The sequence below is a fragment of the Lepidochelys kempii genome, chromosome 4 (assembly GCF_965140285.1).
Source record: "Lepidochelys kempii isolate rLepKem1 chromosome 4, rLepKem1.hap1, whole genome shotgun sequence".
Taxonomy (NCBI): Eukaryota; Metazoa; Chordata; order Testudines; family Cheloniidae; genus Lepidochelys; species Lepidochelys kempii.
In genome coordinates this window covers 88,497,129-88,524,601 of record NC_136383.1, presented here as the reverse complement: position 1 = coordinate 88,524,601, position 27,473 = coordinate 88,497,129, and the positions used below count along the sequence as shown (strand labels likewise).

At 44.1% G+C, this 27,473-nt stretch overlaps 1 protein-coding gene across 1 annotated transcript; it reads right to left on the bottom strand.

Annotated features, from left to right (window-relative positions):
• Positions 1-40: 40 nt before the first annotated feature.
• On the bottom strand, positions 41-26,388 carry PDCL2 (phosducin like 2). The gene is made up of 7 exons (XM_073343197.1): positions 26,237-26,388; positions 19,646-19,820; positions 17,371-17,491; positions 15,726-15,816; positions 14,069-14,212; positions 6,578-6,786; positions 41-216 (listed from the first exon to the last, which is right to left on the bottom strand). The coding sequence occupies exons 1-7, from the start codon at positions 26,386-26,388 to the stop codon at positions 41-43; spliced, it is 1,068 nt and encodes a 355-aa protein (XP_073199298.1).
• Positions 26,389-27,473: the final 1,085 nt, after the last annotated feature.

Here is a 27,473-nt window from a genome sequence, read left to right as displayed (position 1 = left end):
TGTTGACCAAACATAAAAACATCAATGCAGAGTACTAGCATTAAAAATTCCTGTGTGAGTAACATTTGGTCTCAACATTGTCCCTACTAGCACTGTTGGTGTCATGAATAGAAGCACTTCTAACTGAAGACATCATCATATCCTTAATGTTTTGTTTGGGGTTTTCTTCTAAGTCAGTTTTTATTGCTCCAACTTGTGCTAACTTCCATTCAAGCTCTGTAACAACAAATAATGACAAAACAAAGAACTGAAAAAAAATCAGATACAGTAATAAAATGCATTTATACATACAATTTGCAAATTGTTAAAAGCTTTTTAACAGGTACCAATGGACCGGATTGGTAACTGAATTTTCAAATCAGACAATCAAAAAGAGATTAGATGAATTATGACAAGTGAAACATGCAGGTAACACCATGTCACAAGTAGCTATTATATGGAGTTGGGTACCTATAGGCCTTTTGAGTCTTTTTGTTTCTACTGTGAAAAAGGCATTCTACCACCTAGATATCCTTTTCAAACACAGTGATTATTATAACAGGATTTGTGGGCTTGATTCTTGTCCCTAAATCTTTTTGCAGATGCCTATCACAGCCAGGGTCTTTCTCTCAACATTGGGAAAACCAAAGGTACTCTACCAGCCCTCACCTGCACAAACTACTCTTCAAACTCCACAAATCACTGTCAGCAGAGGACCCCTGGAAAACGTGGACTATTTTCCATTCCTTGGCAGCCACTGCTCCCAAACAGCCAGCATTGACACAGAAATTGAATACAGGATCCGCTATGCCAGCACATCAAACGAGTTTTCAATGATAGGGATCTACAAACAGGTACCAAGATCTTGGTTTACAAGGCAGTTGTCATCCCCACACTTCTTTATGGGTGTGAGACCTGGGTAACCTACAGATGACATCTCAAGCGGCTGGAGTGGTTCCAGCAGCGCTGCCTCAGGAGGATTCTCAGGATCATCTGGGAAGACTGACACACTAACATCAGCCTTCTCTCTGCAGCCAACGTCAGCAGTATAGAAGCACAGATCATGAAATACCAACTCCCCTGAGCTGGCCACTGTGTACATATGCCTGACACTTGCCTCCCGAAGCAAGTACTCTTCTCTCAGTTAAGTCAGGGAAGAAGGGCTTGCGGAGGACAGCGGAAGAGTTTCAAAGACATACCGAAAGTACATCTTAAAAAGGGAGGCATCAACCCAACAAACTGGGAGGACTTGGCGCAGAACAGAACACAGTGGCACCACACCATACACCAAGCCACAGCTCACTTTGAGGAGAACTGATGTGCTCATGAGACAGAGAAGTGACAGAGGAGAAAAGAGAGGGCACAACACTTCAGCCAACAACTATGTCTCTCCAAGATGACACCTGTCACTTCTGTGGGAAAAAAAGAATTGGTCTCCTCAGCCACTTAAAAACTCACCAATGAACCCCCTTGGCAGATATCATCCTCGCATCGAGGGATAGCTGAAGAAGATCCTTTTCAAACACAGTTACTATTGTATCAGGATTTGTGGGCTTGATTCTTGTCTTGCACCAACTTTACCAACTTTACATTTATAGTTCCATTGAATTACTCCTTGTTTAGAGCATAGAGAGAGTTGGTGTGTGTCTACATCCAACTATTAAAAGCCATGTTAAACTACAATAGAACCTTGCTGGGGTGACAGTCTATATTAGTACAGTTGTTTAGAAAACAGCCCTTGTCCAAACTGGATTACTCCAGGACATCATTTAACCCTTCCATTCAATGGAAGATCCATCAAGGATTGGCCAAGAAACTAAACAGTTTCCTATTTTGTCATTTCTTACAAACCAACAATTCTACTGAGAGCAAATCTGAAATGTAGAGTCAGGCACAGAACCACAGAATGTCCAGTATTAAAAATGTTATTAGTGCAGCAAACAAATTGCATAGAAGATTTCAGTACTGGCAGTCCAATATAGCTTCTCAATACCTCTATCCACATTGAGATTTATTTGAATTGTGGATAAACCGTTAATACAGATTTTTAGAAAAACTGAAATATTTCCACCGATAGTTTTTGCACAAGTATAGGGTAAAATCTTGAGAGCTACAGAGAACACACAACACAGCAGAACCACCACAATTAAGCTGCACAGTGGGGCTTGGATACATAGGGGGCACATAGCATGATTTCAGAGGCCTCCACAAGCCACAAAGCCAAGCTCTACAATAGCTCATTTTCTGGAAGTGAAGGGTGTTAGCAGGATAGTAGTGGTGGGACAGGGGCATGGCCTATGAGTTCATGAACTGTGCAAAATCTCTACAAACGTGTATAAAGGGAAAACAGTAGCAGACAGCCACTACTCCAGTCTATGTGTTACAGTAGCAGGCATGCAGCAAAGTGAATATGGCTATTGTGAAGAAAGAATCAGCTTTTTAGCCCCATTCATGTGTGCCTGAGTACCTGAAGTGTCCACCTTAACATACTTGTTCATATGTGACTCAAACTGACAGTGTCCTTCTAAAGAGCTGCAGTGAACATGATTGCTTGTTGCATATAAACCAAGTTATTTTCTCATAAGCATCCTTGATGGAAATACGGATGTGCATTCTTTAAAACAAGAAACCCAAATGAGCTTTGAACACATAAGGTAGAGATAGAGGCTACTGTTGCTACCTGGACCATAAATTTTTTGATATATTTTAGTCTTCTCAAACCCAAGATGGGACACAGACCACCGTTTCTTTTTGGAATAAGAAAATAGTGGGAGTAGAACTCCTTGCCTTGAAACTAACAAAGTACCACTACTGTGGTTTCTCGCCACAAAGAGAATCTCTTCTTTAAGCATCCTGTGAACAGGAGACATGATCTTCTACAGTGACAAATGATTCTGCATGCCTCACTTTAGGTGCCTAACATGACACTTTAAATAGGCTCAATTTTCAGCACTTTTGGAAAATCAGCCCACATAGAATGTCCCAAGTTGTGTACCCAAAAATTGAGGAACACAAAAAACACTTGTCACTTTAGAATATCTTGGCTCATGACCTTAAAATTGGATGGAGAAATGGAAGTTGGTACTCAATACAAAGAGGAAGTGAATCACATTATCCAGGTTGGTTCTCTCTAAAACCCAGCGATCCATGGTAATTCCACTCCATTTTGAAAAGAAATGACTGATGTAGTCTTCCTACTGGGAAGGGAAAGGTTTAGAAAACAAGCCTGGGACTGGAGTATCAGGCATCATATCAAATCTATTGACTAGAAGATAATGAAGTTTACTCCTGAGGGAATTCTGCGCCACTGCATGTGTGCAGAATTTATGTCCCCCACAGATTTCTTTGCTTCTCTGCAGAAAAATAACTTTGTGATGGGGAAGCAAAGGGAAGCCACAAGAGTGGTTATGTGACCCTCCCCAGCAACGTTTCAGGTGCCCAAGGCAGCCGGCAGAGAGGTAAATCACTGTGGGGCAGGAGGCAGGACTGGGGAAAACCCAGCTGGTGGCTCCTACTCTGTGCCAGGCTCAGCCACTAGCCACAGCGGGGCTAAAGAGGACAGGACTTCCTCTTCCCCTGCGGGGCATCCAGGGCTGGGTTAAACCCACCCCCAGATTTCTCCCCCAGCTGCAGGAAGCTCTGAAAACTCCCCCCAACCCTGCTTCCTGCACCCATCACTCGTCAGCTGCAGGGAAAGGTTTCCCTATACACTGAGCTGCTCCCCCATCCGCCATGCATCCAGACCCCCTCATACCCAGATTCCTGTGCCAAGTCTCAACTCCCTTCACTCAGAACCCCCACGATGAGCCCCACTCCTCCTGCATTTGGACCACCCTGACAAGCCACCCACAACTGGATCCCCAACCCATTTCCCCAGCATCTGGACCCCCACTGAGCCCCCCACACCCAGACTCCCCTGCTGAGCTCTATACCCCCCACACCCACCAGACGCCACGCGCTGAACCCAATCCCCTTCACCTGGCCCCCCCTGCAGAGTTCCATTACCATTACCAGAACCCCCCAACAAGCCCCTGTGCATCCAGATCCCCCCCACCCCGAGCCACCCATACCCAGTTTGCCCCAAACAGAACCCTCTCAAGCCACACCTGGATCCCCCACACTAAGCCCCTCTACACTTGGATCCTGCCTTGCTGAGCCTGCCTGCCCAAATGGAGCGTCAGAACCTTGGAGTATTTCTGGGGTAGGCCCAGTCCTTGCGCTGTGTTAGGGTTGGGTGTAGCCTCATGGCTGAGTTTGTGTCCCAGGGGGGAGCTGCACAGTGATCTCCCACCTCTGTGGAGCCAGTGGCCTGTGCTTCCCAATACCATGCTGGAGACTCCACATTTATTTGACAAATAAAATTTGCAGAATTTTGCAAAATTTTTAATTTTTTGGTGCAGAATGACCTCAGGAATAGAAGTTGTAGGAGCAGAAGATGATGAGGAAGTGTTTTAAACTGCTTCCCTTTGTGCTGCTGATATTAAAGATTGTGGTGTGGAAGTTGCTGGGTGAGGAATAAGGACTTCAAGGCTCCATCCACCCCAAAAGCTTAATGTAATTTCTTCCTCTGCTGAAAAGTGGGAAGTTAGAGATGCATCCCCTCCCGGGTTCCAAAAGCCTCAACTGCTTCTTCAAAACCAAAACTAGTTTCCATGCCTTCTGGGGGGCTAAGAACTGTAACTGTCCCATTCACAGCTGTCAAAACCTCCAGGTTTCACCTGACATGTTCTACAATGGAGATCTTTGTCAGTTCAAAAATGTGCAGCAAATGGGTAGTTTAACAGTTTGGGCAGTATAAATAAAATTCAATTTAACATAAAAAAGTTAAACAAAACACTACACTGATTTAACTGCATGAGAGAGAGAATCCATGCTGCTTAATTCCAGGATCTCTGCTGCATAACTAAGGTCTATTGTGCTTCATAAGATATGAGCCTGGGTTCAAGTAAACAGTGTTTCTTGTAAGGGTCTGTCACGAGTCCCCGGGCGATGCTCTGGAACTGCTCCCTACAAAGCCAGTCAGGACTCTGGTGAAGTCTCCTTTCTGTGAGCAGACTGTCTGCAGGGCAAAAGCTCACACAGCTTCCACCTTCCTGGGTCTGACCTCGGAGCACTCAGCATCCTCTGTCCCTCCGTGCACTTCCCACAGCGAGTCTGCCCAGGCGGGGCTCCTGGGGAAGCCAGAGGGGCCTGCACCCCAACTTCACAGTCAGACGTGACTCTCAGCTAGCCAGTAAAACAGAGATTTCTTAGATGACAGGAACATGGTCTAAAACAGAGCTTGTAGGTACAGAGAACAGGACCCCTCAGCCAGGTCCATTTTGGGGGGCAGTGAGTCTGACAACCACGTCTGCACTTCACTCCTCGTCCCCAGCCTGCCCCAACTGAAACTCTCTCCAGCCGCTCCTCCTCTGGGCTTTGTCCCTTTCCCGGGCCAGGAGGTCACCTGCTCTCTTTGTCTTCAACCCTTTAGTTCTCAACTTGCAGAGGGGAAGGCCCAGGCCATCAGTTGCCAGGAAACAGGGTGTTGGCCATTCTCTGTGTCCAGACCCCTGCACACACCTGCCCTCTAGGGCTCTGCAACAATCATACACCCTTATCCCACCACCTAGATACTTAAGAACCGCATGGGGGAAACTGAGGCACCCCCACAATATTCAGAGAAAACATTAAGAACAGTCCTACTTCGACACAGGGTCTCAAAGAGAGGTGCTATTAGAACACCAAGAACTATATTTAAGGACGGGAACAAGAAATCAAAACAACAGGTTCAGTTTTTCCCACTGCTTTTAGGAACGTGGACTTATCCACACAAAAGTGATCCACTGCACACATAACACAACCCTTCTCTCCCACAGACTTCCTTTGTGAACTTGGGCAAGTCATTTATTCTTTCTGTGCCTCAGTCTCCTCCCTCCAAAATGCAGATGATAGTATTTCCTTACCTCAAATGGGTGTTGTGAGGATAAATACATTAAAAAGATTGTGATTTGCTCAGATATTATGGTAATGGGGACCAAGTAAGCACCTACAATATAGAGACAGATAGAATAGTGTTGCAATAGCTGCAGAATATATATAAATGGAACTGGAACTTGGGACAAGTTTAGGAAACAACTTGGGACAACTTGGGAAAGTTTAGGACAAGACAAAAATGCTTGTCAAGGGATCATCACATAGTCAATGAGGTTTTCTCCCAGTAGGGGTCATGCAGCCAAGTGTGGAATGGTGGGTATATGGGAAAGGCCCCTGCATAGCCTGGTCCCATGGAACTGGGTTGAGGACTCACACTTAAGAGTGAATGTATACCCTTTTTTAGATTAAATCCTCCTCCATAGGAAAGATCAGATGTTACACAGGTGCCATCCCCACCATACCTACCTTATGTATAGCAATGCAAGCTATCAACACATACTAATATTTGTGCTACAGTAGAAATGCAGAAGCTTTTATTAACAGTTAATTCCTAATTTTTCCTGTTTAAGGTACAAAAACACTATCAAAGACTGTTCTATCCCAAGAAGTGATTTTAAGAATTGATGATTATTAACTACATTAGATTACTATAAAATTATTTTGAACATATTTGTTATATTACCTTCTAGTTTAAGATTTGTCCCTCCACATTCAGTAATTCCAATGAACCTGCCTTTTATCTGACCATTTCTGTACACAAAAATTGTGGGTAAACATCTGTCATGGTAGTTTTGAATACAGCTATTCACAATGGCTTTGATAAACTTGATTTCTGGAAACTTTCTGGCTAGCAGGCTGAGATGCTGGTTAACTAGTAAGCACATTGGGATGCTAGAAAAGAATGGATAGGTTTGATGAAATTTCTGACACAACAGTCTGAAACATGCAAGAAAATACTTAGAATCCATACAAATAACCTTTCAATAATAGAGTTTTTACATGTAGTCAGTATGCTTCTACTTTGCTCTATAATGGGACTTCCACTACAGATTTCCTGTCTGGTTTCTCCTACAAGGAGTCTTATGGAAAAAGGCTGTTGAAATAAAAACTGAAAATATTTACATGAATGTCAAAATACATATACTGTTGGTTATTACTGCTATATAAGTTCCATGTGTTCTGAGTTTTGTTTTTTTTCCACCACCGACAAACCTTGGTCTGTGTCCACTTAATGCAGTTTTTGTATTTGAGGTTTTAATACACTTACGTTTACTCTTATTTGGATATTCAGTTTCATAGTTTTACATTTGATATTTTAAGTTTTTTTCCCCCCAAAGAACTCTAAATAAAGTAAAATTTTAAAAGAAAATCTCAGTATGGTGGTATGGCCACATCATGTTGGTCCATGGCCTTCATGCCTGGATTTTTGTAACACAAGAGAGGGTTACTCACCTTGTGCAATAACTGAGGTTCTTCAAGATGTGTCCCCCCTTGGGTGCTCCACTGTAGGTTCGGCAGCACCTTTGTGTGTGGAGTCAGAGATCTTCAATAGCAGTGCCCATTGGACCGCACATGCGCACATCCTCTCCCCCGTGCTGTGCATGGGTAGTATAAATAGCGTTGTGCGGCCAACCGCCCTCAGCTTCTTCTCTAACGTAGAGCCCAAACGTTAAGCTTGGAAACAGAGGGGAGGAGGGCAGGTAGTGGAGCACCTGTGGGGACACACATCTCGAAGAACTGCACAAGATGAGTAACACAAGTTACTGCACAAGATGAGTATCCCTTTCTGCTTCGAGTGATGTCCCCATGGGTGCTCCACTGTAGGTGACTATAAAGCAGTGCCCCTAGCTAGAAAGTTGGGGCTTCAGAGTGGCTGGTATCGCCGAGGACAGGACCTTAAGTCTGAGAATGGTGTCCATCAAGGAATCTTACAAGATGGCATAATGTTGGGCAAACATATCAGAGGACGCCCATGTGGCAACCCTGCATATATCTATTATGGGAACATTATTGGGGAATGCAATGGAGGTTGAGAGCGCTTGTGTGGAGTGTGTCCGGATAGAGGCAGGTGGTTGCTTATTGTGAAGTTCGTAAGACAGGCGTATGCACTGGGAAATCCATTTAGAGAACTGTTGTTTAGACATGGCGGAGCCTTAAAAGCATTTGGCAATGGATACGAACAAGCATGGCGAGTTCCTGAACGGTTTGGTTCTATCCAAGTAGAACAACAATGCGCGTCTCATATCTAAAGTGTGGAGAGCTGCTTCTTGGTAATTGTTGTGTGGTTGGGAATGAAGGAGGGGAGGTGTACAGGCTCATTTAGATAGAAGGACGTTATAACCTTCGGCAGGAATTTTGGGTGGGGACGGAGGGTCACTTTGTCCTATAAAACACTGTATATGGCTGGTATGCCATAAGGGCTGATATTTCTCCCACGCGTCATGCTGATGTAATCGCGATGAGAAAGGCTGTTTTCACTGCTAGATGAAGCAGGTTGCCATTGGCTCTAATGGACGTCTAGTCAGAGAGCGTAGGACAAGGCTGGGGTCCCAGGATTGGGTGGAGGGACGTAGGTCAGGGTATAGGTTTCGAACACCCTTAAGAAAATTTTTGACAAGGGGCTGTGCAAATACTGAATATCCCTCAACAGGGCAGTGGAATGCAGTAATTGCAGCCAGGTGCACTCTAGGAGAACTAAAAGCCAATCCGTGCTGTTTGAGTTGAAGGAGGTAGTCCATTATGGGAGGTAATGGAGCGCAGGCTGCATCGACCTGTCTGTCACCACACCAAAGTTGGAAAGTTCCACTTGTGGGGAATAGGGTATGTCTGGTAGAATCGCACCTGCTATTTATCAAGATATGTTTTACTGAATCTGAACTGGTTATTTCCGAATCCTGGAGTTACGAAGGAGCCACGCTTTCAGGTGGAACATCTGAGGATTGGGATGGTGAATGCATCCCCTGTCCTGAGAGAGGAGCCACAATGCTCGGGGAAGGTTTATAGGCTGAGAGAGTGTCATGCGAAGCAGGTACGTGTACCAGACTTGTCGTGGCCATGTCGGTACTATTAGTATAACCAGAGCTTAATCTTCCTGTATCTTGCGTAAGACTCGGAACAGAAGGGGAAAAGGAGGGAAGGCGTAAAGAAGTGGCACATTCCAGTTCATAAGGAATGCATACCCAAGTGAATCGCGTCCCAGGCCTGGTCTGGAACAAAACTGAGGACAGCAGGTGTTCTCGTGAGTGGCAAAAAGGTCTATGGTGGGATAACCCCATTGGCAAAAGATGGGTCGGAGTGCTCTCATGTTAAGCTGCTTTTCATGCTCGTGCAAGAAGGTTCTGCTCAGTGTATCCACAGTCATGTTCTGATGTCCAGGGAGATACGCAGCAGAGATGGAGATGTCATTGTGGATACACCAGTTCCATAGCTTGATCGCTTCTGAGCATAGGGAATGGGACCTGGCACCTCCTTACCTGTTGATGTAATACATGCAAGCGAGGTTGTCCGTCATTACTCGAACAGTCTGGTTTCTGAGGAGTGGTAGGAAATGTTGGCATTGTGGACCGCCCTCAGTTCCAGGAGGCTGATGTGTAAGGTGGTCTTGGTGGGCGTCCATCTGCCCTGTATAATGTGCTTGCATAGATGCGCTCCCCAGTCAAAGAGGGAGACATCGGTGGTAAGTATGATAGTAGATGGAGATTGAAGAAAAGGGACCCCAGCACAGACACTGTCAGGGCACGTCCACCACAGTAGTGAGTCCTTGACCTGGGCTGGCACGGACAGGAGTTTCTGAATGCTGTGTTTGTGAGGAAGATATACTGTATGGAGCCAGCCCTGAAGACACCACATGTGCAGTCTTGCGTGTCTGACCACAAACGTAGCTGCAGCCATATGTCCCAGAAATTAGAGGCATGTACGTGCTGAGATTTGGGGGCATGCTCGGGCGATTGTGTTGTCGCTGTGAACCTGTGAGGTGGTAAAAACGATCTTGCCTGCTTGGCATCGAGTACAGCACCAATGAATTCCAGTGTTTACCTTGGGGTTAGTGTGGACTTTTCAAAATTGATAAGGAGGCCCAGTTTTGTAAAGAGGGTCATTGTAGCATGGACTGCTCGGAGTGCTTCGGTCTCAGGTGGCACTTTGAGAAGGCAGTCATCTAGATTTGGGAAAATGGTGGTGCCTTGTTTGCAGAGGAAGGCCACTACCACTGCGAGTACCTTGGAAAAACTTATGGGAGCTGTGGATAGTCCAAAGGGTAGTACCCTGTACTGGTAGTGACCATGGCCGACAATCAATCATAGGAAAAGTCTGTGAGCAGGGTGTGCAATATGAAAGTATGCATCTTGTAGGTCAAGGGCCAAGAACCAATCCCCCTGTTCCAGTGCTGGGATGATGGTGGATAGGTTGACTATCTTGAAACATTGTAGTTTGACAAACTTGTTGAGATTGCAAAGGTCCAGTATGGGGTGCCAACCACCAGACTTCTTTTGTATCAGGAAGTAGTGAGAGTAGAAACCGCATCCTCTGTATTGTGGAGGGACTGACTCTATGGCTCCCAGTTGAAGAAGATGTCTCACCTCCCGCCACAGGATGGGCTTGTGAGCGAGGTCCCTGAAGAGGGACAGGGACGGGGGTTGGGTGGATGGTATAGCTAGGAAGGGGATGGAGTAACCTTCCATTACTATTTCCCGGACCCACCTGTCCAAGGTAATGAGCATCCAAGATGGTAAAAATGGAGCTAGGTGGTTGCCAAACTGTCAGTGTGTAGATGGCGTTACAGATGGTAGGGGCAACTAGAGCAGGCAGGAGGTTCTCTGGACCTTGACCACATCTTCAAATTTGCTGCTTATTAGAGGGTGTTTTCAACAGTGTCCCTAGTGCAGGCGATTGTCTGTGCCTGTTGGGAGGTCGGTGACGACGGCGTTGGTTGTCAAACTGCCGCTGTGGGTAGTATGGCTGAGGTAAAATCATGGAGGGAGCTGATATTTCCCTGATCTTCATTTTGGCTGTGGTGCATATATACCAAGAAATTGTAGAGTGGCTTGGGAGTATTTCAGTGATTGTAAGGAGTTGTCTGTGTGCTCAGAAAAGAGATTTTGTCCCTCACAAGGGAGATCCTCAACCATATTTTGCACCTCCTTAGGGAATCCTGAAAGGTGCAATGATGATGCACGTCCCGTTACTACCGCAGTAGCAATGGATCAGGCAGCTGTGTCAGCTGAGTCCAGGGAGGCCTGCAGGGCCGGGTGGGCTATTAAGTCACCTTCCAAAATGAGGGGCAGGAATTGTTCCCTTTTTTCCTCTGGCAGATTCTGGCAAAAGTTCCTCCAGCTTAGAATAATTTTTATAATCATATTTGGCCATAAGAGGCCTCATAGTTGGAAATTCGAAATTGGAGGGTAGCAGATTTATAGGATTTTCTGCCCAGGAGATCTACACATTTCCAGTCTCGGTCAGGATGACTGGATCAGGATTGGCATTGATGGCCCTTCTCTTGCACCACATTCACCACAAGGGAATTCAGGGCAGGATGTAAAAATAAAAACTTAGCATTTTTTGCAGGTACATAATATTTCGTATCTGCCCGTGTCAAGGTTCCTTCCCCACTCTGAACTTTAGGGTACAGATGTGGGGACCTGCATGAAAGACCCCCTAAGCTTATTTTTACCAGCTTAGGTTAAAACTTCCCCCAGGTACAAACTGTTTTACCATTTGTCCCTGGAACTTATCCTGCCACCACCAAAGTGTCTAACAAAAATAACAGGGGAAATGCCCACTTGGAAATGTCTCCCCCGCAAAATATCCCCCCAAGCACTACACCCCCTTTCCTGGGGAAGGCTTGATAAAAATCCTCACCAATTTGCATAGGTGAACACAGACCCAAACCCTTGGATCTTAAGAACAATGAAAAAGCAATCAGGTTCTTAAAAGAGAATTTTAATTAAAGAAAAAGTAAAAGAAAAACCTCTGTAAAATCAGGAAGGGAAATACCTTACAGAGTAGTCAGATTCAAAACACAGAGAATCCCTCTAGGCAAAACCTTAAGTTACAAAAAGACACAAAAACAGGAATATACATCCCATTCAGCACAACTTATTTTATCAGCCATTTAAACAAAACAGAATCTAACACATATCTAACTAGATTGCTTACTAACTCTTTGCAGGAGTTCTGACCTGCATTCCTGCTCTGGTCCCAGCAAAAGCATCACACAGACAGAGATGACCCTTTGTTTCCCCCCCTCCAGCTTTGAAAGTATCTTGTCTCCTCATTGGTCATCTTGTTCAGGTGCCAGCGAGATTATCTTTGCTTCTTAACCCTTTACAGGTGAAAGGGTTTTCCCTCTGGCCAGGAGGGATTTAAAGGTGGTTAGCCTTCCCTTTATATTTATGGCAGCCCATCTGCATCTAGAGGGGATAGAGGCTGGAGTCTGCCAAACAAGGTTTGCAGTTTCAAGTAGTGCACCATTAATAGGTAGGGCAATTTTTGTTGTTGAGGAGGTATGGAGAGTGTCAATCAGTTCATGTTGTTATTCCTTGACCTCCTCAAATGGGATGTTTAGGGTGTCAGACATTCTACGAAACAACTCCTGAAAGTGACAAAAATCATCAGCCACTGTGGGAGGTGCTGGCATGATGGCTTCATCAAGTGAGGATGAAGAAAACATCCTGCTCTCCTTCCAGTTCCTCTTCCAGTGGTGATATTTGTGGAGGCTGTGGTTCTGGAGGTCGAGAGATTGTTGAGGAGGGGATTGATGGAGGCTGGCGTGTTTGTAACGGTGGGGGATTACCAAATTGTGCCCTATACATGGCCCAGGGGCCCCAATGTGGCCAGTTAGAGGGAAAGGGAATATATGGTTGCATCCATGGGGGCCCCAGAAAAGGCTGGGTGCCCTGAATTGTGGCAGGGTAAGGCTGGTAAGTTGGTGTCAATTGCCCTGATGTTGATGGGGCAAGAGAGTCTTGATAATCACCCTCATCCTCCTCAACATCACTAAGGAAAGAAGGTGCTGTCTCTGTTGAAGAACGTGAAGAGTGTATTGATTGAGAAGTGTGTGAGACTTGAGACATCTCCTGTCTGAGGAGTGGAGAATCCAGAGTGTCAGATATAGTGAAGTCTGACAGCTGTGTGAATTCCTGTGGGTGATCTCTCCTCAGTGCCTATGTTGAGCATGGTGCCCTGGTGTGATATGGAAAAGAGTCAACAGATGGTGCCAGAGAGCTTTTCGGAGTCAGCTTTAGTAGGAGTTTGCAACCGTGCTGGAGTCTTTCTCCCAGCCGAGAGCTTCAGGGCAGTGCGTAGTGTTGGGGCCAAGGGCTTCACTGGAGCCAGCTGTTTTGCAGGTGCCGGTGTCAATGGCATCCTAGGCACCAGAAAGGAACCCGGAGCCACGAAGGGGGTAAAGGGCTCACTTTGGTCACCCACAACAGACGATGGCACCAATAGCTGCTGTTTCACCTCGGCATGGTCCTTAGACTTACTATCAGGGGCTGAGGTAGTCAGTCTAGGAGCAGCCTTGTGGCTCCTGTCAGAAGCAGTTAGTACCACGGTTCTAGCTGGGGACGGCATTCCTGCAGTTTGCATCTCAGGAGCTGTGGGAGGGACCACTCTCTTCTTAGTGTCATCCCGGTCAGAGCATGATCTTCTCTTACTCGGGAGAGGGGAGTGAGGCTATGTTTACACTACTGCGGTAATGTGACCTATGCTACGCAACCCCAGCTACGTGAATAACGTAGCTGGAGTCGACGTACCTTAGTCCTTCAGGAAAGAACCTCACCCTACCACACTGCTGATCTGCTGGAGTGAGAGAATGAAAGAAAAAAAAAAGGCAGCAAAATCCTTAGAGTGGAACCCTGAAGGAGGGCTGCAGAGGAATGTTTGCCCTCCAGCACAATTCATGTCTGCCAAGTGCCAACAGTAGCTAGCAAGAAAGATCTTTTGCATTACCTCTATGTGAGTCAAAGGTGAAGAAATCCTATGTATTGCACTGATGGAGCAAGGAGGACCAACACAGGAGAAATCCTATTTTCTAAGATTTCTTTTCCCCGTAGTGAGGATATGGTAAACTATTTTGCATATATTGTCTTTCTTATCATCTCATCATCTTGAATCTTTTTTTGCTAAGTATTTTAGAATCTTAAATACTTTTGAAAAAATATAATCATAGCATTACCTTGATCTATATAGATGAATTACAACCCACACATCCTTCTGAGCATTTGTGACTTCTTTCACATATTGCTCACCAGAAATTTCTCTCAGCTCCCCATATTTTTGTCTTTTCTGAAGAATTTTCCATTCTTGCAACCGTTGTTGCCTATTTCAGAAATAAAAATTATTTGGTACATTTTTTTAAATATTTAATTTACTGTAATATCAATTTTGTATCTCTTAGTTCCTTTGAATAAACCCATCATCATTTATGTTTGAAATATTACAACCATGATTTTCAACTTTTAGTACTTCATCCTGCTTTTAGATAGATACTGCTGTACATTTTGGAAAAGTGGCAACTGTTTTTGAAATGTGGTGCCAATTTTTTTAATAATCTATATCTGAATGTCTTTAAGTTTTAATGGAATAATTTTGTGCTAGAAGGCTTCAGTGCTGGCATTTATTTACTGAGACAACACTTGAAGATAGGAAAGAAATTATATGTACTTACATCACTCTAAGGAACATTAAGGATATAAAATATTAAGGAAAAGAAAGTTTTTGCAACAGATTACATGTCTGTATTGCTACTGCAGTGAAGAAAAGGCAAACACCACAAATTCAAAAAAGGCCACAAATGTTTTTATGAATTTGAAAACAAAATTATGTATTGTGTAAAGTAACCCAGAGTTTAATACCTTACTGGTGCACAATTTTGTAATGAAAATTTGAATGCAAAAGCACCAGGTGGCAGTCTTCATTTATAAAAATAATGACAATGTAGAAAGTGAGAAAAATTCACAGCCAAGGTCCAATATTTATTAAAATTTATTGAAATAAACCATGTCATTGTCTTACGTCAGCAGCTGACTTTCTTTTAAAAAGTATTAAACAAAATATGTTTAATATATTCTTACCATGATGTGTGAGGATTTAGGTGCACAACTCTGTGATTTCATGAGAACATTCTTTTAAAATTCTTTCTTTCTCTCATAAAATAGCAGTAGAAAGTTGGAATCAACACCAGTCTAGTATTTCTAAATTGCTACTATTTTAGCAGTCTAACAATACAGGAGTATACTATAATGGGCATGGTTCAAATCCAGTTCTGTTTTTTAATTCAAGTGGATAACTTTATCACACTGGTACATTTATTTTGTATACATCTGTTGCAAGGCATGCCTCCTACTGAACTAATGTCATGTTGCAGGTAATCCCTGCCTCAATTTCTCTTCTCTCAGGCCCCTTTAAGAATTCGACACAGTTCAGATGAATGTAAGACAAAATTCCCCTGCTTGGTTCTACTTTGTCAAACCCAAAATAAATGTGAATTGTGTCTCTTACTTTGGGCTCAGGGGTTACACAGTCCTCCCCCTTCTGGCTGGTGGTCTCTGGGAGATTTTTTCTCATGGTCTTGAGAGAGCTTCTCTCTCTGTAAGCACCTCCCTGTAACGGAGCTGAGTACTCGTTATACAATACTATCCAGAAGGCAAAATAATATTTTTCTAACTAATAGTATTAATTTTTAGCTGAATATTTAATTTTCAAATATATAACTATGTAGGTAGATTTTCTTCCTTTCAGTTTGTGGATGGGATTTTTCTTTATCCCATATGTGTGAAACATCCTAAATAACAATATGTATTGTGAATATGGCAAGAAACATCTTACTGTACCTATACATTTCAAGAGCTTTCATATCATCCTCATCAAAGTCATCTTCAGCTTCATTTAGTTCTTTAAGAGTCATTCTTTCATATGGTTTCACTAAAAAGAACAAGCCAAATAGTCAGCTTTTGTCCACTAAAAACTATGCATATTTCAATATTGTTATGTGCAGAATCTTTACATTCAGGCAGGAGAGCAATATCAGTGTGAAAAACATCTTATGTCTCACCTATGAATTTGGCCAACACTGGAGCAACCTTGTGCAAGAAAGAGAAAAATAACTGAAGTTTGAGTAACTATAAGTTACTTTATATGCTTTGTCATTTTCATATTATGTTGCTCTCAGACAGCATGACACATGTCTGTATTGGGTTAAATTTTCATAGGAGCCTCAGATTTCCCATTTTGTTCCAGCCATTTTGCATCTTTCAGATAACGCAAAGTCTTTGGATTTTGGCCAGAAGCGGCCAACAGAGAATTCCCCCTACAACAGGGGAAACTCCCAGTGTCTTAAAGCAACTTGAGCTAGCTCCTACACTAGCTGCATCCCCACCACCAATATAAAGGGCATGCTGGGAGTCGGAGGAGGCAGAGTGGGAACGAGGCAGGGGCATGACATAATTCTGCTTCTCTCCACGAATCCTCCACTGAGATAAGATTCCCTAGACTGCTCTAACTCATGCTAGGATGGCTGGCACAGAATCAGGGAACTGTAAATAGCTTCCTGACAACCTCCCAAAACCTACATCAAACAGAGCTGAGGAAGAGGGCAGAATTGAGCCTGCAGTCTCTACACTGGCACTAGCAGTTGTGCACATGGATGTTTTGAGGCACTGTAAATCTTTGCTTTGGGTTCACATATTGACTAGATAAGCATAACTACCTAGGCCCCAATCCTGCAAACACTAAAATGTGTTTAACTCTGCACAATGAGTAGTCTTATTGAACCTCCTGGCACAGAGTTAAACACACGTGTAAGCATATGCACGATAGATGTGGGCATGCAAACTAGGCCCCTGAGGTAATAGGGAATGAAAATATTTGATGTGCCAAGCAGTGGACACAAATTCAGAGGTCTCTTGAAAATTTTGCCCTTATTATTTTGGGTCACATACACTGTGTAAAAATTTGTTTTGCAGTGCTAGATACACAAAACACATGGGGAGTTTGCAGTACTGGAAATCAGTGACAAGAAGATAATTTTCTGAGACATATTTTCCTCCTGAAGACTGATTTTCTGATTCGATCCCCTTTGTTCTTACCAGCCTGTGTGGGTGGATAACTGATCAGTAGTTTGTCTGAACGTCAATATTGCTTATGTTAACCACCCTGTGGTTTTTCTTTCCAAAGGTGAATTATTGATTTGTTATTTTACATACCATGTACTGTAATATTTGTTATTAGCACATCTATATATTTTATTGTGCTATTATTCTGTTATTTTACAAGCATATTGCACTGAATAAAATAACCATCTCAAATACAAATAAATGAAAATTAAAAATAAAAAACACTACCAAATAAAATAACCAAAGTATTCTATTTTTCAGAGTGGAATTATGTTAGAATTTTTGTGTCATGATAAATGTTTCTGAAGAATCCTCAGATCTTCATTTTGCTATATTAAGAGCATACATTTTAAACTTTACTTGCCCTCTGCTTCTTTCTGTAAACGTAAAACCATTTCTTCAGTTTCATCTTTTGGCTCATCTTTTGGAGGTAGAATTCCAAAATCTCTTAATATGTCATTCCATTCCGTATCTTCATTTGGATCCTATTTTGAAATTATGGAACAAAACAAAAATCAACAGATTAATCTACTCCCATATTTTTGTTTAAACAAGAACGTTCCCTTTTGCACTTTGACATATAATAAAGGGCATGACATTACAATAAAATAGGTCAAAATTATAACCAAGTCTGGGCAAAGAAAAGACAGCAGTACATTCATGGACTATTCTGTTCAGGAGAGAACTTGATATCACAACTTCTGTATTGATTGCTAAGGAGGAAATATTTAATTTATGAATATGAAATGTAAAATCAAGCATAAAAAATTGAAAACAAAAATAAACTTTCTCTTAAATCAGTATTAACATTAAGAAGCCACCATAAATACTATGACAAATGGTTCCTTTTTATAATATAGAACACATGAATGTGGAATTCTAAAATATATGGCAACATCAACGGGACGCTCAACAGAAAGAAGCTGCTTGCAATTTGACAAAATTATGTTTTTATGTCATTGACATTATTTATGCTATCAGAAGCATCTGTTTATTATAACGATTTATTTTGGAATGATGGAACATCAGAGTAGGACAACTGATGTATATCTTCAGATATGGACAACAAGAAAATATTCACTTATTGTCATAACAGATTTCTAAATTAGGTAGTTAATCAAAACATGTACAGTTGACTCTGATATACTACCTTATTTGTAAATGCCACAAAGTTTTATGGTGGAAATAAATAGCACTGTTTTAACATATAAGACAAAAGATTATACAAAAAAAGTGCTTTATAAACACCTGAACCAACATGCAATCCCTGGGAAGGAATATGATACCTATGAACAAGAACACTACACAAGAGCTTTCACATAATGAATGCTATTTACTTTTTTTGCTTGTTGGGTAAATGCTCATAAAACATTCCACAAACGTGTCACAGTCTAAAATACCACCACCCAAATGCTAAAATATATGGAGGACTTGTGACACCTTAGAGACTAACAAATTTATTTGAGCATAAGCTTTCGTGAGCTACAGCTCACTTCATCGGATGCATTCACTGGAAAATACAGTGGGGAGATTTATATACACAGAGAACATGAAACAATGGGTGTTACCATACATACTATAAAGAGAGTGATCAGGTAAGGTGAGCTATTACGAGCAGGAGAGAGGGGGGGCATGTTCTCTATGTATATAAATCTCCCCATTGTATTTTCCACTGAATGCATCCGATGAAGTGAGCAGTAGCTCACTAAAGCTTATGCTCAAATAAATTTGTTAGTCTTTAAGGTGCTACAAGTCCTCCTTTTCTTTTTGCAGATACAGACTAACACGGCTGCTAGTCTGAAACCTGCTAAAAATACATATATCTCAAAGTTTGCTAAGGGTGAAATCATTCCTTTAGCGCTTAGGGGAATATATACCTAAGAAAGCCCCAAAAGACAGAAAATGCAACAGTACCACCAGGCAAGAAGAAGAAAGTGGAGAGGCTGTACAGGGAGACTTCACAGAACCTTGAGTACCATTTCATGTCATCTCTACATGAACACAGAAGAGGAGTGTTGAAGATATAGGAGTGGCAGGTGTGTAGTAGTGGTCCATGCAATTCTCATAGAATCTTGATTGATAAATTGGAGAGAGTCCATAGAAGAGCCATGAGAATGATTGCAGGATAAGAAAACATGCCTTATAGTGAGCAATTCAAAGTGCTCAATCTGTTTAGTTTAATGAACAGTAGGTTGTGATAACTTGATTTCAGTCTGTAAGTATCTACATAGGGAACAAACATTTAATAATGGGCTCTTCAGTCTAGCAGAGAAAGGTATAATATGATCCAATGGGTAGAAGTTGAAGCTAAACAAATCCAGACCGGAAATAAGGTGTACATTTTAATGGTGAAAGTACATAATCATTGGAACAATGACAATTTTTAAATTAAGATTTGATGTTTTTCTAAAAGATATGCAATAAGAATTATTTTGGGGAAGTTCTATGGCCTGCTGTTATAGAGGAGGTCAAACTAGATGATCACAATGGTCCCTTATGGCCTTGGAATCTATGAAATGTGACATCTCAGGGGGCTGCAGTCACTACTATAATCTAGCTTTTGCAAGTACCCAGTGCCCAGCCGCTAAGATGAGGGAAAGAATCCATCCCTAAAAAACCCCTGCACTGGTTCCCATTACAAAGTCCTTGTATTCAGATTTCGAACTAAAAACTACAATTTCACTCAAATGATTAGCTGTACCACTTGAAAGATCAATTTTTGTATTTTTCTTCCCTTCTTCGAATTTAGTCATTTTGTCACGAAGTCTTCCAGCTAGGCTAGCAACTTCTATTAGCTTTTCATATGCTGCTGAACTGTAAGTGTGAATTTAAGAATAAATGACATTTAATCTTTCTGTTGTGCATAAAAATTAGTCCGATTCATGATTTCTCAAGTGGGGACTAAAAGCTCACAACTAAAATTGAAGTAAATGGGAAATTAAATGACAATTTTGACTGTTGTTGCTATATATTCTAAACAAATTTAAGTCCACTTTCTACCTTTAAATACTGACCAACAATGAAGCAATGAAAATATCTTTAGTGTTTCATTTCTATTCTATAATCACATTTTCTCCACAAAATTTTTTGTATTGTAGGAAAATTACACTAATATTTCAGAACAGAACAAAATGTTTTGGCTTATTTAAGTTATAACCTACATAGACATAATAAAAAGCTGCTCAGATTTCAGCAACTGATAAGGAGCCAAATAATGCAGCTTTACCTGTAGAGGGCAGGAAAACAACAAGCCTAGAAGAATGAGCCAAAATTTGTAAGTGGGCAACGGCTAAGCTTGAGTGGCATCATCCCCTTCTCTCCTTCCAACTCCACAGAGGCACATATGTAAACTTGGAAAAATTAGATTTTTATCAGTAAACATAGATTTTACTGCACACACACAAATCAATACAAAAATGTTTCCATCAATAACAGAAATGTACAGATAAACAAAGTAAAAAAAGTGCTGCTTGAGAACTTATTAGAGTTTGCCTTAAGGATATTTACTTTGTATATTCTGACATGATGTTGATAATTGGTATTTTAATGGTTATCAAGCTTTAACTTTTTGAATCTCAATGTCTACAGTCAATAAATATTTATTGTCTGACCACGACCCATAATGTCCCACAACTGTGAAAATTTAAATTGCTAAAAATAGAAAAGAGTGCTTAAAATTAAAAATGTATATTATCCTTCAAAATTATATTTAAAAAAACCCTACAAAATCAAAATGTCACATTTACACATGTATAATCTATTCACATCCGGATGGTCACAGATGGGTTCAGTGTGGGGCCTGAGGAGAATTGTTCTCTGTACCTTCACTCCCCACCAAACCCATGGAGATTTCTTCATATAGGATAATGCTGACCCTATCAATATGATCTTAGACTCAGAGATTTTAAGGACAGAAGGGACCATCATGATCATCTAGTCTGACCTGCACATCGCAGGCCCGAGAATCCCATCCACCCACTCCTGCAATAGGCCCATATAAATTGTGACTGAGTTACTGAAGTCCTCAAATCTTGATTTAAAGTAGTGGTGGGCAATCTGCACGTGGCCCATCAGAGTAATCCTCTGGCAGGCCACCAGACAGTTTCTTTATATTTGCAAGGCTGCCCACAGCTCTTAGTGTCACGGTTTGCTGTTCCCGGCCAATGGGAGCTGTGGAAAGCGGCGTGGGCTGCAGGGACGTGCTGGCCGCTACTTCCTGCAGCTCCCATTGGCCGGGAACAGCAAACCGTGGCCACGGGGAGCTGCGGGCGACCGTGCAAATGTAAACAAACTGTCTGAAGAGGAGGAAGTGTTAGTTGGAGGAGTGGCCTCCTGGTCTAAAGCCTCCTCTGTTTCCTCAAAAGTCCCTCAGGGGGTTCACAGAGTCCTGTCTCTGACTCCAATGGGGAGCTTTTCTGTCTTTCCCTGGAGATACTGGGACGCTTGAAATAATGTTGCCTATATACTGCCCACAAGTCCCAATATGGCCACTGTGGTGGGAATGGCATTGGTGGTGGCATCCATGGATGCCCATACTATCTCTGAGTGCCAGCTCTGGAACAGTGCCCTGGCTGTTCCTTTAGATCTGGTCTGATGATTCCCTGGATGAGTGAAGAGCGGTGTGAAGAATAGAATCATAGAATCATAGAATATCAGGGTTGGAAGGGACCTCAGGAGGTCATCTAGTCCAACCCCCTGCTCAGAGCAGGACCAATCCCCAATTAAATCATCCCAGCCAGGGCTTTGTCAAGCCTGATCTTAAAAACTTCTAAGGAAGGAGATTCTACCACCTCCCTAGGTAACGCATTCAAGTGTTTCACCACCCTCCTAGTGAAAAAGTTTTTCCTAATATCCAACCTAAACCTCCCCCCTGCAACTTGAGACCATTACTCCTTGTCCTGTCCTCTTCTACCACTGAGAATAGTCTAGAACCATCCTCTCTGGAACCACCTCTCAGGTAGTTGAAAGCAGCTATCAAATCCCCCCTCATTCTTCTCTTCTGCAGACTAAACAATCCCAGTTCCCTCAGCCTCTCCTCATAAGTCATGTGTTCCAGACCCCTAATCGTTTTTGTTGCCCTTCGCCAGACTCTCTCCAATTTATCCACATCCTTCTTGTAGTGTGGTGCCCAAAAACTGGACATAGTACTCCAGATGAGTCCTCACCAACGTCGAATAAACATCTCCTTCCTCATCGTCGCCTTCCTCCCTAGAAAAAGGAGGGGCAAATCTGTTTGTTGGTGTGTGTAACAGTGCTGAATGTACCGACGCTATATTGGTACTGAGAAGAGGTGATACTGGTGCCGGAGCAACTACTAGATCCTTACGTCAAAGAAACTGCTACATTCCAAGAGATCTCAGTACTGAAGATGGCGTTGGCAGTAACTGTTGTGGAACCGTAAGTTGTTGCGGTACTGGGAAGATCAGTGCCATGGATGTCTGTACCAAAGGAGGTAAAATAGACGGGCACCGCTGTCTCTGCGCTATGTGCCAGAGAGCCAGAAGATGGTGCCATAAGCTGAGGTGGTGCCAAAGGTGCTCGGTACTGAGTGTTTAGCTGCTGCAGTCAGTGCTGTAGTAGAAGGGCAGTCTTGTCTCCGCTGTCCTTCTGAGAGCCTGCCCACTTAGGGTCTTTGGCTTTAGGGGTTATCTGCTGTACCAGAAGATCTTGCTGACCTGTAGGTACTTAGCTGCAGTGCGGTCAATACTGAGGATGTGGAGAAAGTTGAAGAACGCTTCTTTTCCGAGGCTCCCTTTGTAGGAGAAGTGGAAGCTCTCTTCTTTGCCCTTTTTCTGGGAGACAGGTCCCTCCCAGGCAGAGTCAGTGGAGGAGGTCTGTCAGAAACTGAAATAGGCAACTGATGACCAGGAGAAGTTTGTGGTCCCGGATCAGAGGCTAGGCAGAGAGATTTCTCCATAAGAATTCATTTAAGTTTAAGGTCCCTCACTTTCCTGGCATGGGCCTTAAGATTGTGGCAATGGGAACACTTCTGATGTACGTGCATTACCCCCCAAGCAGTTGACACACTGGGAATGTCTGTCTGAGACTGAAATTGCCTCTCAGCAGGAGAGGCAACATTTAAAGCCAGGAGACCTGGGCATTCTCAGGTAAAATTGTCCCCAAGAGGGGTGAATGAAATGTAAAACTAAAAATAAGATATATGTATTTTTAATGGGGAGAAAAAAGGAAAAAAGGGAACAAATGCTAACTAATTATTCTATCTACCGTACTATAGCGCTAATCCTATATCTAAAGGTAAGTTATGCAGAGGCACTGCCGAAGCTCCAACTCAGGTTAAAGAAGGAACTGAGGGGGCGTTGGCCGCACAATGCTAGTTAACCGCCACTACAGGTATGTCGACCCAAAGGGCGTGGGCTCGGATACACTCAACGAAGCCACATCAGGTGCATAAGTATAACTGGTTTTATTGCCAAAGTATAATAAGCTTCCCAGCCTTCACGTGTTACTAAATACGTGCTTTCCAGCAACCAAGCAAGCAGGCAAGCAACAATGCTTATGCCCCTTCTGCTACGGACAGTCCCAGACCCTCCAGCCTTGTCCTTGAGGGCTTATAGCAGGCGCTGCTTCAGCGTGGGGAATTCCTGGGCACTCACAAGGCCAGGGTCTGCAGGTGAGACTGTTCATCTAAAGCAATTCGCATAGCCGTTTTTAATCATCATCTCCTTCTAAGGGGGCGGCGGGGGGGGGGGGGGGTACATCCACAAGCAGGCTCTGGCAGGAAACACTACTGTTTTTCTATTCCCACACATAAATCTCCTTATCTTTTTTCTTGTTTATTCAGTCGAGTGGCTGCAAACCAGCCCAGCCAGTCAAAGCCAGTTCACTACCAGCTCCCCCCGAACTACGCTGTAACAACAGCCCAAGATAACTTGCGGTCAGCACCAACAAGGTGCAAGATGGGGCGAGCGCATGTGTGGCCCAACCAAGTACTGCTGTTGAAATTCTCTGACTAGAGGCGCAGGGGCGCACAATCACTTGAAGTGGAGTACTCACCGGGACATCACTCAAAGAAGAAACTTTATTTCTCTATAGCATTTGAAAAGGAGATTTGAAAAAGCTGTCCTGAAGTACTACAAATGGAAAGCCAAAGGTCAGTGCACTACAATATGACATCTCCTCATGCTCATGGAAAACATTTTTTTTAATACCTCAAGTAATGTCCAGATATACATGCAGATTTCTCTACATGCTGCACCTATAGAAGCTGCTAGAAGTGGAAAGCAAAATCTATAATGAAGACAACCACTATGTGGTACAGAGGAGGCAAACTTTGACTAATCCTTATTTTGGCATATTTCCACTGAGTTCACTGGGAATTTTGCTTGAGAAAAGACTGCAGGATCAAGCCTCACATTTGTTTTGTCACTCACTCGTTGACCAACAGTACATAGAGCTTCTGATGGGTCCTGTCATTTTTTTCCCCCTTAGACCCTGTATATACACAAACTTGCACTCTTTTAACATGATTGGTTGAAAAACCACACTGTTACAGACCTAGCTGAGTCCCCCTCATGGACTGTCAATTGGTCTGTCGTACCCCACATACTTCCAAGCCAGACGCATCTGGGCACCATTCAGTCACCATTTCTAACTCTGGGCCTTTGAGGCACTCTCCCGGGTGAAGACCTCCTGTCTAGCCCCTCTTCTTGGGATACAGGACTCAACCGTGCAAATGCCTTAGGCCCTGAGACCAGTGCTCTGACTCCTGGCCATTCATGAATGCTCCCCCGAAGTCCACCTCCATATGAGCTCTGGATTATATTTTAAAGCCTTGAGGGACACTGTGATGATTCGGATAATCTGTCCATACAATTTATAAATTCTGGGTGAGATTATGAACTCTTGGTATGTATCTTTACCAAGCTGTGGGGACGGTGGGGCGGGGGTAACTGTCATCTCTGTTTTGCCTCCATGCTGGACTGACATTCCAAAGGTGACTGGCAAAGGGTTAATAAAGATGGTGGTTGACTTAAGGGTCCAACCATTGACATACAATTGCTTTAGACAAATGGCTGATCCCTGCCAGAGGAACTGGCTTAGCAGGGGAAAGGTCTCTTAGCACTGAAGTCATCTGTTGGGACTGACCAGGAAGTCACCTGACAGAAAGTCTGAAAGGCTATAAAAGGCTAGGAGCTTATCTCCTCACATTCTTTGGCCATTTTCACCTGCTCAAACTGAAAGGAGCCACAGGTAGGACCCTTATTAGGCAGGGGGAACCCTGCCTTTCTGACACAGATGGATCCCCAAAAACTCCCAAGGGAAGAGAAATGTAGTGAGGGGCATTGTGTTTAGGAAATTTGTTGTTTCCTAGGTGAGCTGTACTCTCTCTTGTGCTTTATTTCTTAAGCAAAAAGCAATGATGTTAGCATTCTGTGCAAAGTGTCTGGGTGTGTTGTGTGTCAAACTTTGTCGCATGTCTCTTGAAGGAATTACACTGTAAACTAGAAAGCTCACACCTTTGGGTGGACTTCTTAGAAATGGTGAGTCTGAGGAGCCAGCACTGGATCCAGGGACTGGGTTGAGAAGCCACATGGGGTAAGCTCTCAGGATGGGCGCTAGATACATGGATCTGCACCCCGAGAAACTCCAAGACAGGGATATTGGCCAGGGCTCTATGCCCAAGGGGGCTCCGCAAAGCTAAGTTGCTCAGGCTTCGACTTCACCCCCGGTGGCAGGGTTGGGGCTTGAGCTTTCTGTTCTGGGCCCCAGTGAGTCTAATGCCGGCCCTGCTTGGTGGACCCCCTGAAACCTGCTCACAGCCTCCCAGGGAGCCCCAGACCCCTGGTTGAGAATTGCTGCTTTATTAGATAGGAAAGTTAACTAACTATAAATGTACATCCTAGTTCTTGTTTTATTATTTTGTTTTGTATTGCAACCATTTGTTTCCATCAGACTCATGTTTCCAATGGGACTTCTGTTCTTTCTTAAGTAAACCCTCTTTGATTTTATTGTAAGTGCTCATAAGTGCAGTGTGTTATACAAGAATGATGATTTAACATAAAACTCATAAACTAAGGGTTCAATGCTCCTTTGGGAGCAGAGAATCTGGGATTTCTGAGAGAAGCCAGTACCAGGCGCTGGAAACCACAGGGGAAGGCTTCAAACAGACAAAGGGACCTCTTGTTAACCTGCAAGGCAAAGACATGGCTGGCAGAGCCTGCAGGAGAGTGACTGAGTGGCTTTACGGCTGGTGGTGCCAGGGAGCTAACCTCCAGTCACCATAGGCAAGAAACCCTACAACTAGAGGCAGTGGGTAACAAGCTGACTCATAGTCCTGGGTATCCTGAAAACCATCACACCGACTCCTCCATCCAGTCAAGTCTTCAACACCTTCTTGCAGCTTCCCTGCTACCCCCGCCATGTCCACATCTTTGTGGCACTCCCTCCCCAGTGCATACTCCCTCCCCAGCTTCCCCCACCTCTGGCTGCAGCGTCCACACCTTCGCACGTCTGCTCATACACATCCATCCACACCGCTGTACAGCTTCACACCTTGCTGAGCAGCCCCCCAGCATGACCCTTTTCATCCAGCTTCCCCAACAGCATCTTCACAGGACTGCACGGTGTCTGACACCGCCTTGCCTGAAATTACACATCTTCCCCCCGGCCCTGCCTGTAGGTGCACAAGGCCTGCACTCCCCACAGCTCCCTCACCTTCATGAAGTTCCCACTCTCACTTCTGCATACAGGTGACGCCCACCCCCACCCCTTAGCTCACCCCTCTCCTCCCCCACTCACTCTTCCCCTTTCCACCCCACTCCCTCACCCCCCCTCCCCCAGCTCAGCTCTCGCACCCCAACACTTCCCCCTCCAGCTGGGCTCATCCCCACCCCCAGTTCTCCTGCAGTGCCGGCGGCTTGCCCTCTCCGAGTCAGGCTCTGCTTTCACCTGCATGGCCCACACGGGGGTGGGATGGGGGGGGCATTCGCTCTCCCCACCGATGCAGCTGGGTGTACTCGCGGGTGCGGGGAGGGGGGTGTCAGGGCTGGGCCCTGCGGGCGGACGGAGGGGCGGGGGTCGCGTGGCACTGTCCTTGCCGCAGAGCAGATCCCGCCTTGGCTGACGCTGTAGCACGTTGGGGTGAAGCAGGCGCGAGGCCAAACGGTTGTTTGGCCGCTTAGAACTGCCTCCGCTTCGACCCAGAGGAGTGGGCGGGGCCATGAGAACGGTTATTTGCGTATTCAAATCAGTGTCCCCGACGGCTGGTAGAACCTGGCCGGGCTACAACGCGAACGGGCGCCCGCTCCGAGGTTTAACGGCCGCTGCGCGAGCTCGTGACGCTCTTCTCTCGGTCGGGTTCTGGAGGGGGCCGCTGGGCTGCCTGTCGCTGTCTCACGGGCAAATCCATCCGCCGTGAAACGCGCGGGAGCTCAGCTCCCGCTGCATCCCGCGCTCCCCCACGCTCTCAGGGCTCGAAGGGCCTCGCGTGTGCACCTCGGAAGTGCG

Coding starts and splice junctions, on each gene's coding strand:
- PDCL2 (XM_073343197.1), bottom strand. CDS start 26,388: ATGGCGGGGGTAGCAGGGAAGCTGCAAGAAGGTGTTGAAGACTTGACT. Junction 15,817..17,370: donor TTTACAGAAAGAAGCAGAGG/GCAAGTAAAGTT, acceptor TGTTCTTTTTAG/TGAAACCATATGAAAGAATG. Junction 217..6,577: donor GACAAATCTTAAACTAGAAG/GTAATATAACAA, acceptor TTGTTGTTACAG/AGCTTGAATGGAAGTTAGCA.